Consider the following 12,183-nt stretch of genomic DNA (forward strand, 5'->3'; position numbering starts at 1 on the left):
GAACTGTGTTCAGCCAGGTTTTGAATGTGTCCAGGGATGGAGACTTCACGCCATCTCTGAGGAACCTGTTCAAGTGTTTGAGCATCTTCACAGTCAAAAAAGTTGTGGATTTGTTCAGGCTGCTTGGTTGTTGGTGGAGTTTTTTGTTGGGTGGTTTTGTTGTTTGGGTTTTTTCCCCCCTGTTTAAGTAGGATATCTTGTATTTCAGTTTGTAACCCTTTACCTCTTGCCCTGTGTCTGTGCTCCCTTGAAAAAAGTTGGATTTCAATCCCCCTTCAGGCATTTACATGCACTCATTTGATCCCTCTGAGCCTCCCTGAGGCTGAACAGCCCCAGCTCTCTCAGCCTCTACTCATACCTGAAATACATCAGACCCTTAGTTTTCCCTTTGTGGCCCTTTGCTTGATTTGAGAGACCATAGAACTCGACAACATTGCAGATGTGATCTCACCAACGTTGAGTGAACCTCCTTCCCAGCCTATGCATGAGGTTGTTCCCCACCAGCCTCCAGTTTGTGCGTTTCTCTTCTGTTCATGACATCCCACCTGGCCCATTTATCCACCCTTTACTACTCCAGCCTTTACTTATCCAGTAGTTCTGTTATATGAATGTGAAAATAGTGAATTATTCTTTGCTTCTGTAATGTAAATGTTCCTCTAAGGAACAGGAAAGAACAGTTTTGAGTATCAGGATGCTTGTAGAAGGTGAGTCCTCTAACTGTGTTGTAGTATGAAGTTATAAATGGGAATTGTAGAATCATTTACATTGGAAAAGACCTTCAAGATTGTTGAGTCCAACCATTGATCCTACTCTGCCAAATCCACCACTAAGCTATATCCCTATGGACTACATCTACATGTCTTTTGAACACCTCCAGGGATGGTGATTCCAGCTCTTCCCTGGGCAAGCTGTTCCAATGCCTGACAACCCTTTCAGTAAAAGTACTTTTTCCTCTAATGTCCAGCTTACCTAAGTTTTTGATGATATTTTGTCAAACTAAATAGCAACTAAGTTATTAGAAATACAGGAAATAATTTAGCAGGAAATAAATACGGAGGAGATGCTGTAACTTTTGAGTTGTGGCTTTGACAGGAAAGATTATGTCATTAAGTGTTATCCAAGCAGAAGTTTATTACTGCTTTGAATAAGAAGAAAATGTCAGAGAGCAGAAAACTTTATTCCTTCTATTAATTGGTTTTGGTACAGTTAGACTCTAGTGGGAAAGAAGACCAACACTTACCCAAATGATATCTAAAGTTACACTGAACTGAGGCTAGCATAATTGCTTGAGCATGACTGGAAATAAAACTGAGGATTTTTTTGTTTTGGTTTGGTTTTTTGAGATCATTCAATTTAAGCAAGAAAATGTTATCCTAAGTTTGTTGCATTTAGTGGTTTGGTTTTGTTTTCCAGTGGGAGAACAGAGGTCCAGTCTGTGCAGTATGGTAAAGAAAGAGCAAACAAAGACAGGGTATTTGCAAGGTAAGCAATTTACATTTGTATAGAATCAGTTAAGTCTTCTGTTTCTATCTTTTAGGATGTTATGGGATCATTGTTTTCTGTTTGCAAAAATGTAGAAGAAAGTGCAACTGTAACAGGCTGTTATTAGTGGCTTGATGTAGCCATATTAAGGAGTTTAATTTTGACAGGGGAGAGTATCTCTTTGGGGCAGCCAGAAACAATATGATGGAAAAGTTAGTAAGAGTGTTCTTCAATATTCCCCCCCTTTCCTTTACATATTTTGAAAATTGAGAATTGCTTTCCATCTGTGATTTTTTTTTTACGTTTACTGGCCCTCCTTGTGCTGTCTTTATTGCAAAGAATAGTCTTTGTAGTCCATTAAAATACTGAGTTATTGGGTACGTTTGATAACACCCTACAACTGTACACACGTTTGCCTTAGACTAAGATACTGTGAATGTCTGATTTGGCGAGAACAGTTATCATTATAATCACAGGGAGGTATTTTACTTTGAACACTTTGGAAGTGAGCTGCTTTTGAAGATGCTGTCATGGATTATTTGGCTAATCGTAGAATTTATTACTTGTGTTTTCTGAGGGATTTGGTGATTACCAGAAAACTGAAGGCACAGATGTAGTTCTTAATTCAGAAATTATGATACAAGATTCAAAACTGCTGCTGTATCTGCTTGGCAGTCTTCTCTGATTGTTAGTAGAAAGAAGCATTAGGAGGAGGGAGCATGCTCTCTGCTTTTTTTACGCTTTTACTGAGATGAGGAATATCTCTTAATACAGTTGCCCCTTGAGGAACTCTGGATTTCAAATCTCTCCGCAGAGATTTCTAATGAGACCAGAAACCTTTCTCAAGTACCTGCAAATGCTGTTTATCAGAGCACTAGTTAATTTTGTCTTGGATTTCTTGCTTCTCCTTCCTTCCCCCCGTGCAATACAATATAATTTGAGTTTTAAGCTGGGCACACCATAAATACCCAGCTGCGGTAGAAGGATCTGAGGGCAGAAGTAGTGTGCCATGTTTGTTAACAGATTTTTATTAGACCAATTTGGGTTTTGTGCTGTAGAGTTATTTTTTACTCTAATTCGCTTTGGGAATCTGGTTAGTTTTTACTTGAGGCAACTTTTCCAGTACACAGAAGACTCAGCACCATGACAACTGAGTTTTAATTATTTAAATAACCATTTTGAATTAGATTAAAAAATACTTTTTTTTGTTGCACTCTGAAACTGGCAATTATCCACAAGAAAGGTGAAAGAGAGGTGATATTTAGTTTTGAGGTGTATGGTTACATAACATTTTAGAAACTGTTATTCAGTAGATGGCACTCTTCTCTTTGAGTCAAAACTGAACAAATAGTGCTAAGGTCACTCATATTTGTAACACATACGCTGGATAAACTTGTAAGCCATGGCTAGAATTTGTCTGCTTTTTCAAGTCTTTTTAGCTTTTGAAAGTTAATAAAAGTAGTGTCTTCCAGTAATTTTATTTTCCACTGTCACTTTTAGATGGAATGCAGCATTCATCCTCACCTTTTGAGTTGTTTCATAATGTTGATGACTGATAAATGTTCCAGGTATAAATGTGTGTACATCAGTGAGCTGAAAGCAATGGCATGTTGTAACAAATATGTCTCAAAAGGCTTATAATAGATTATATGTTTCTGTCTTCCCCATCACAGTACACAATTAAAGCATTTTTAATTTTAAAGAGTTCCTGTATATTCAGTGATGAAACACTATGTGGTTCAAGGAGCTTAATCTAAGAACATTATCTTATTCCCTAACTCCTTGTCTTCTATACATTTCAAGTTGTAGTACTGAGTAGACGTTAGCCCTTTTGAATTCAGAGGATACATTTTGCTTTTTAAGGTTTTATAGGTATAATGTGGGTTTTGTTCCTGGAACCTGCCTTTCTTTCTCATTGTGTCTCTATGAAACAAAATCATCATGTTGTTGAACAGCTTTTTAAGCTGAAAAGCAGTGGACTTGTTTCAGTTGCTTTTGAAAGTTCTGCTAGGTATTGGTTGCTCTTTGCTGTGAAACCAGGAGCATGCTAGCAATTACAATCAGGTGCTTCTTGAGAATTAAGTGGACACTATTACTTTTAATACCACATCAGAATATTTATTCAAGGTCAATAAAAAAAAAAAAAAGAAGCAACAGGGGTTTTTTATAGCTATCCAGATTTAGATTCTATTTTCACATCAACATCTAGCTAGAAACTGCCTACTTGAGCCAATACTGTCTAAGCAAACTTTTAAATCATTTCATTGTAAGGAAATAACATTACTTATTACACTGAGATGTTGTCTGAGTGATCTGTTTGTTCTAAGTTGGGAAATGGTGATTTCCACAAGTAAAGATCATCTAGCCTTTGCACACAGAGTGGAATGCAAATACAGAGCACATGACATGAACCTAAACTTTCTTAGCAGCCATTAAAATAAAAAAAAAACAGCCCACAGCTGGCAGGCTGTTGTCCTGAGGGTTTTACTTCAAAGTTAACTGAAGTAGTATTTACGGATTTTTTTTTTCCCCAAAATCATAAAACCATTTAAAATTTCATTTTAAAAAATGGAATCTATGACTTTGAAGGATGTAATAAATTTGATGTGTTTTGCGGATAGTATTTTCTTAAGCTTCATGCAGCACTAACTTCAGCATTTAGAAGACTTGCTGCAGTTGTTAAGATTTTTTTAATCTTTATTACAGATGTTCTCTTGGTCTCATTTGTGGCAGAACATTGGCAGTCCAAGAAAACCTGTAAGAATTCCCATAAGCATAGCAAAAGTGAAAGTAGATAATAAAAGTGAAAAAAATCAATCAAGAGTACTTCTCTCTCTTAGAGTTCTTCCAAACTATTGTAATTCTGTTCAGTTCTGAGGATGTCAACTGGAGCTGAGAGAAGGTAGTTTATGTATGATTGTGGGTATCTCTGTCATTTGTATTTGCAAACTCCCTAACGTTAAGTTGCAGACTCTTGTTTACGAAAATTCAGTCTTGCTTCAACCTTGCATTTATTGAGGTTAATTAATTCCTCAGTTGATTTAAACTGCATCTGTCATTTGTGGTGTATCTGCAGATTTGTGTACAGTTTCAGTCTCTTGGTTGGAAGCAGTAGTCATGAGTTTTTCTGAGAAAACACATTCCCTGTACTCCTTGCTGAAATATGCAGCAAGGCCATAGCTCCAGGTTATGTTTCCTCTGGGGACAGAAGTTATTTAAAAGATTCCCACCTGTATTCCCAAACAGTACCCCCTTTATTTCTCAGCTCCTGTGGGAGTTTAGCAGTTCAACTGAGGCAAACAAAAAAATTTTGTCTTTGAAAGCTTTTGTGTACTGTAACTGAGCTCCTGTAATTTGCCATGCTTTATTTTAGTTGAGTTATGTAATATCCCTGCTACTCTCTCTCTTCCCACCCCCCCTCTGGGTTTTTCTCGGGGGGGTTGTGTGGGTTTTGTCCTTTTTTTCCTTTTTAAAAATTTGACATAGTATCACAGCTTGTAAGATGGTTCTTGATTTTTGAGGGGCAGGTAAAGTTTGTGATCTCTGTCCCTACTCAGGATTTCTTTGTAAGAATGACTCTGCAGATACACCAAAAAATTAAATGTGAAAATAATTTGCTTTGTTAACTGGGAATGCCCTGTATTAGGGTTCAATAAAAGCATCCAGATTGAACAGACAAACACAGAATTTAGAATTTCAAAGTTTATCAAAGCGTTTTAAAATTTTTTTCACAGCTTAATCTCCATTGCCTCAGCTGCACTCTGTTATGATAAATTTATGTGAATATTGTAAGGAATTAGTGACACGAGAAATTTACAGAAATATTTCACAACATGTCTTAAAAGTTAATAAAAAATTAACTTACAGGAGAACTGGTATCAAAAATCCACAACACACTGAAAAGTTTGGTGCTTCAGTGTGGTAATTTTTTCTTTGAAATTTCTGCAAAGACAGGAAATGGAGGCAACAAACAGGAGTGGGTGGGACTCTGAGGTTAGAACTGTTAATAAAATAATCAAAACGAACCTTTGCTGATAAACACTGCAGCTGTTTGTCATAGTAGCAAGGTATTATTTCTGAGAGATCAGACCCTGTCCACAGTAAAAGGTGAGTTTTCTTAACACTGGATGTTTTGATGGGGAAAAATGTGATATCTCTCACTTTAAGGCTATGCTAATTTGTTGCGTAGATTGCAAAAGTTTTCGAAAACATAGTTACAAGCTATGATTTAAGATACGATGTGGTGGCTTTTTCTACTGAAGCAATCCATTTATTTTTTGGAAAAAATATTTTTTCCCTTCCCTATATGCTTTTGTATGTCTCTTGCAGGTTAATTTCTTTCATACAGGGAAGGATAATGCCTACTGTTATTGCACATTTCAAAACAAAACAAGACCACTACTAAACATTACCTTTCCCACAGTGTACTTATTGCTTTTTTTTACTGAAGGTAAAGAAGGTTCAATAGCTGCCTTTACATGTCTGTCAGAAAATACTGTATCTGTACTCCTGTGGTAACCTAATTTAGCGTGGCAGTTGCTATGTTCCTCTGCGTTTTTCCCTCAGCCCGGTCTTTGTTTAGTAGAATCAGCCTCTTAACAGATCTGGCTCTTGGTGCTAATATGCTGGCTGCAAGTGTGTTGTCATCAAAGCTTAGCTAGTGATAGCTTTGATTAATAAAGGAATAATAAATTGATAACATTAGATATGCATTTCTACTTGTTTCTTGTTGTTTTGCCTATTCAGAACTGCTTAAATTTGCTACGTTTATGAAGAAACATATGGAAATGGTTTGAGTTGCTCACATTTGAAGCAAATTACTGAAGTTGAAATGTTGGTTTAATTGACATGGTATCAAGCTAATTATTTTTCAATCAAATTAATACTGTTTAGAATAAATGCTAAGAAATGGGATTTTTTTTTTCCCTCAGGAATTAAATAACTGGTATTTTCCCTGTTTTGAAACATCAATATACTACTAGACTTTTTTTGTTTTTATTTCCCAAGTGGATTAAGACCTGAAACACTGGTAATTACACTAACTCACCTCACTTAACTGTCTGAAATTTGTCTGCTGTTGTTCGGTAAGTCTTCAGAGCAGCAACAGCACCATGCAGTACATGTTCAGAACTGCTTGGAGGTGTAAAAGAAAAATAAACCCTCGTATATAGATCACCACTCCTTTAGTTTCAAACACTCTGAATAAGATGTATTTCTGCATGTGAAGGAGGGTGATTTAATATGACACTTGGTTGGTGGTTGTACACTTGTTTTAAGGTCAGCAAGGAGCAAAAATGTTTTCATTTTCAGAATGATGTAATTTGTGTGTGGGTAGTTCCTTAATTTCTCAGAGTTCCTTCTTTCTGGACTTAACACTTTCAGTAAATCAGTAAGTTGGTAATGATAGGAAGAGGATAAACAACAGTTACCATGTGTCCCAAGGACAGCAAAGGCAGAAGTTGTTCTATGACATTGGTGTGTGGAGCTGGAGAAAGAAATAGGGGTATTGTGCTAATACAGTATGTTGCAACTTCATTGCTCAAAGCTGGAGGGTAGAGAATAGCGGTAGAATATAAAGGCAAATGAGAATAAAATGGTCGTGGCACAAGACTAGTGAAATTTAGGCATTATTGGAACTAGACAGCAGAGTAACGATAAAGGAGAAATTTGAACAATATATCGCACCATCAAAGTAGAAGTAAAAACCCAGTTACACAAAACACAGAGCACAGATATTTAAGGATTGTTTAAAAGGATTTTTGTTGTTGGCTAAAGAATTTTCAATTGAAAACAATGAACAGCAGAAATCTGGGTGTGCTCAGTCATAGAATGGCTCAACCCTTCTGTGTGCTGGTAAGAGAAAAGCAACCACAATTCTTAAATGATTCATTTGACAGCATCCGGTATAAAAGTTAAATATACTATTTCATGAAACATTGGAGGTATGGTCTTACTTGTCCTTAAGAAATAAGTGGAAGAAACAGACAAAGGGGATTGTAGATATGTTGGGATGAGTGAAGAATGAGAAAATTTTTCTTCAATATCAAGAAAGAGTAACTAGTAGAAAACACATTTCCTTCTGTGTAAAAATGCTGGCAGTAACCTCTAAACTGAAGAATGTTTCTAGTACAAAGCCAAGCCAAGTTTGGTTACCCACCAGTAAGTTTAAATAGAATGATTGCATCTGCCTTACAGGTGACAAAAGATGTTCTGGAAGAAAGCATGTCACCTTAGTGGAAATTCCTGATGAGTAAACAAACTCAGCAGTTCTATTGCCTATTGATGGTCACCCCACTTTCAATTCTTCAGAGTCTTTGGGACATTTTTTGGACTGGTGTTTCACAGAATCACACAATGGTAGAGGTTGAAAGGGACTTCAGGAGATAGTCTACTCAAACCCCCTGGTAAAGCAGGCTCACCTAAATGAGTTTGTAAAGGAAGGTGCCTTAGAGAGTTTTGAAAGTCCAGAGAAGGAGATGCCACAATCTTGCTGGGCAGCCAGTTCCAGTGCTCCATCACCCTCAAAGAAATTTTGCCTTACGCTTTGTTGGAACTTGGAGTGTTCTAGTTTGTTACCGCTGCCCCTTGTCCTATGACTGGGCTCCACTGAAAAGAGACTGGCACCATTCTCTTGACACACATCTTTTAAAAATTTACAAATATTGACAAGATCCCCCCTCAGTCTTCACTTCTCCAGGCTAAATGGCCCCTTTCCCTGTGAGAGGGATGCTTTGTCCCCTAATCATCTTTGTGTCCCTTCACTGGACTGTCTCCAGTTTTGTCTCTCTTAAACCAGGAACCCCGGATCTGAACATAGTAGTCCACAGCATCCAAAGCAGTTTCCACTGCTTGATTTTTCCTGAGATGGCTGAATAATTGTGTTTCTTAGAGGTTGTTTGGTTTGATTTTTTTCCCCCTTTTCCTCTGTAACTATTCTGTAGGAGTTAGATTCTTTATGAGGCATTAGAAATGCCTAGGGAAGTTTAGTGGGTTCCTCTTCCATCCTGCCTGTCTCCCTCCAAGCCAACAATATTTCGCGGCTGTTTCATTGATGTTCTTGTACAAAGTACAAAAAATGAAGTACAATATATTGAGAAAATGTAGAACTGCCTATGTAAATATAGTTTTGCATTATTACATTTCCTTTCATGCATATAATTTGTTTTCCTATCATAGAACACACACAGTTTCATTGTGAATTTTGTGTAATTTTGTTCTTACCTCATACAATTTGTGGTTAGTCATTTTTCTTTCTTCTTCTAAGATCCCCCAGTAAACCCTTGGCACGGAAAGTGATGAGTGGGATGGACTGGGAAGTAGTGAGTAGGAACTCGCTGTCTGATGATAGGTTGGAAACACAGAGCCTACCATCGCGGTCTCCTCCTGGAACACCAAATCAGTAAGTAGCATCAAATTTCTCCCTAGAATTGGCTGTCTACCTCTGATGTGAGTGACCTACATGTGTAATAATAGGATTAATATATTATGAAGACAAATAACTTCGCAGGTTATGTGCTGAGTGGTTCTTTGGAACATTTAGCCCTGTATAAGAGAAACTATTTAGGGATAAATTTAAAGCGCTTCTCACTCGACCTATAAAAAGTGCAAGATGGAGACTGTACTACCCTAAATTCGAGAGCTTGAATTTTCTTAAACAATTAAAACTAAATTACTCATTTGGCTAAGAAAAAAAAAATAAATCTGTGATATTGTACAAATAATTGTTTCTGGTTAATGCCACTTCTTCAAACACTGGTGAAAATTATTTAATCAGAAATCCTTACAGGTTTATTTCCTTTAATTTTTCTGCATTGTCTTTCAAAGTTCACTCTTTACAGGATAGAGCTTTCTGGTGAGGCTGAGAGAGCTGGGGCTTTTTAGTCAGGAGAAGAGAACACTGAGAGGGGATTTAATAAATATTTATAAATATCTGAGGGCTGGGTGTCAAAAGGGAGAGGACAGGGTCTTCTCAGTTGCACCCTGTGATAGGACAAGGGGTAATGGATATAAACTACAGCACAGGAGGTTCCACCTCAACATAAGGAGGAACTTCTTCACTGTGAGAGTCACAGAGCGCTGGAATAGGCTCCTCATAGAGGCTGTGGAGTTTCCTTCTCTGGAGACTTTCAAGACCCATCTGGATGCATTCCTGTGTGACCTGCACTAGATTCTGTGGTCCTGCTCTGGCAGGGGGGGTTGGGCTTGATGATCTCCTGAGGTCCCTTCCAACCCCTAACATCCTGTGATCCCCTGTGTGTTTATAGTTAGTGGAAAAATCACCCCTGTTGCTTTTGGAAAGTAACCAATTTTCTCAATTTTCTGAAACAGGCCTAAGAATCAGTATTATCCATTTTCTTATTGCATAATCTAGAAGATTTTAAAATGCTTTGACATTGCAGCATGTTATTAAAAGACTGCTGTAAATATCAATACTATATAAAAATTACTGTAAAAATTGTGTAATAATGATGCTTATAGCATAATATAACTCAGTCATGCATGCTTCAAATCGTTTTAAGAAAGATGTCTGTGACATTGTGTTAGTTTTCAAATGGGAGAATTTTGAGTCACAGAAATGATGAAAATACTCTCAGTGCAAAGATTATAATTCTTCTAAGAGAAGACGTAGGGGATAAAATGTTTACCTTGATGAATTTGGGATAAGTTCTGCCATGAACAGAACGAGGATTTTTCTTGGGGATGGTTTTTTTTTTTTTTAATTCCTTGACTTGAATGTCAGTCCCATAGCCCATTCATTGGACCATAATGCTTTCAGGCTTCTTTAATTTAAAAAAGACAAAGAGAACCTAAACAAAATGAAAAAAAGAAACAAAATACCAAAAACCAAACCAACAAAACCAAAGACACCCAATAACCTCCCCCCAAACTAATCAACCAACCAACCAAAAAAACTCTCCCCAAAACAAAAACCCTAACAAACCAACAGAGACAACTATTAGCCATGTAGTGTTTATGCAGATAATTTGGTAACACTTAAAAAAATTGTGAAATGTAGTTTGTTGATCTGACAATGTAATTGTTTCAGTAGTTTTTTTTTTTTTAAACTTCATTTCATAAAAATATGACCATTTGCTTGCACTGATACAACATTCCTATGTAATGGTTTAAGAAATACAGATTAAGTTTAAATCTCTCACGTTATACTGCTATGCTTTCCTTCTTAGTCGCAACTCTGCCTTCACCCAAGAAGGAGCCCGCTTACGACCCTCATCAGTTGGACATCTAGTGGACCATGTGGTTCACACTTCTCCAAGTGAAGTATTTGTAAATCACAGGTCTCCGTCTTCCACCCAGGCTAATAGCATCATCCTGGAATCATCACCGTAAGTTCTGTTGGCCGTTCCTGCATGGAGCATGCAGGACCTTTGAAGATAGGTCAGAAATCTTCACTATTAAGAATTTAGTGTTAAATTTGGGTGAGAACCAGAAAGTCCAATAAAAAGGTAACTATTGTTTAGGGAGTATTATTATATGTCTTAATGAGATGTAAATGATACAGGAGCGAAGACCTATATCTGACATGTTTCCTGTGCAGGTTTGCAATGCCTTTCCCACCCACCCAAAATGTGGGTTTGCTGTAATTTGATCAACGGCATCTGGCTGTGGAAGCGAGTTATTTTGTTGACAGAACTGAAGTATGTTGGTTTATGATAAAAGTTCTTAATTCTAGTGAATTTGGAAATGCTGCGTTTTGTCAAGACACAGAAGTATAAGTGAGCATTACAAATTACTTTGCTAAAATACCTTTTTAGCACCCCAGCATTCTGAGTATATCTTTATGGTTTTTAAGATGTTATGCTGAATATTCTTGACACTGCAAGTTTACTATGCTATGCTGGGCAAAATAAAAACTGTTGCTGTGTATTAAGTCCAGAAGGATGACAAAAAAGGCCTGAGTTACTCAAAGATTTGAAATATTTAGTAATTTATGGCCAGAGTACAGATTACTTGGGGAAAAAAGGTGCACAATATGTGCCTTATTAACCCTGCCACTGTGCCTTCTTCTGTGTAGCTATACATTAATGGTAAATTTGCCCTCATACTTTTGTATACTCTCTGTTAATTAGGAAATTGTGCAAATCATTTCAAAACCATTTGAGAGCTATGAAGTAGCGCAGGTAAAATTAGATGTTTCTAAACAAATTGTGTGTTTCAGGACAGATTACTCCAGAAACACAATTGAAAAACCTTTCTTGGACTGTACTTTTAATTTTAACAATTCTGCATTACTTTTCAGAGGGAAATAAAATACACAGATTTTTGGTGAAGTAACACACCATGTTGTTTGTTTTAAGTACCATAGTTACAATTTTACCATCAGCTAGTTATTTAGCATTCAGAATTATAAAACAGTAATTTGGCTGAATAATATAAAATTCCCTCTTTTCGGTGGACTTTTTAAACCTATTTACATGGCTCAAAACTGGAACACTTGTGAATCTTTTCTTATGTTAGAGTTCTGCTGTACAAAGGCCACACAGGGTCTTGTGTTCCAAGAATTTCAAGTGAAGTAATCTATGAGAAAATCTAATAGTAGAGTTGATACAGTGAAGTAAGCACAATTCTAAAATATTCTTTTATTTATGTGTCTTTAGTCTCAGTTACATTGTAAAATTAGGGACATTGAGTGTCCCTAATTTATTTAATACCTAATTTTAAGTCACCATAGGGATTAGTCTT

The 12,183-nt window shown here is 36.8% G+C and overlaps 1 protein-coding gene across 1 annotated transcript in view; it reads left to right on the plus strand.

The window, feature by feature from the left end:
* PTPN4 (protein tyrosine phosphatase non-receptor type 4) overlaps window positions 1-12,183 on the plus strand; it is a 69,474-nt gene that overhangs the window by 34,205 nt on the left and 23,086 nt on the right. Inside the window, exons 12-14 of the mRNA XM_054380729.1 lie at window positions 1,414-1,482; window positions 8,747-8,881; window positions 10,668-10,826. Of these exons, the coding sequence (XP_054236704.1) occupies window positions 1,414-1,482; window positions 8,747-8,881; window positions 10,668-10,826 (363 nt within the window). The remainder of the gene's footprint in view (window positions 1-1,413; window positions 1,483-8,746; window positions 8,882-10,667; window positions 10,827-12,183) is intronic.

This window comes from Indicator indicator, chromosome 5 (genome assembly GCF_027791375.1).
Source record: "Indicator indicator isolate 239-I01 chromosome 5, UM_Iind_1.1, whole genome shotgun sequence".
Lineage (NCBI taxonomy): Eukaryota > Metazoa > Chordata > Aves > Piciformes > Indicatoridae > Indicator > Indicator indicator.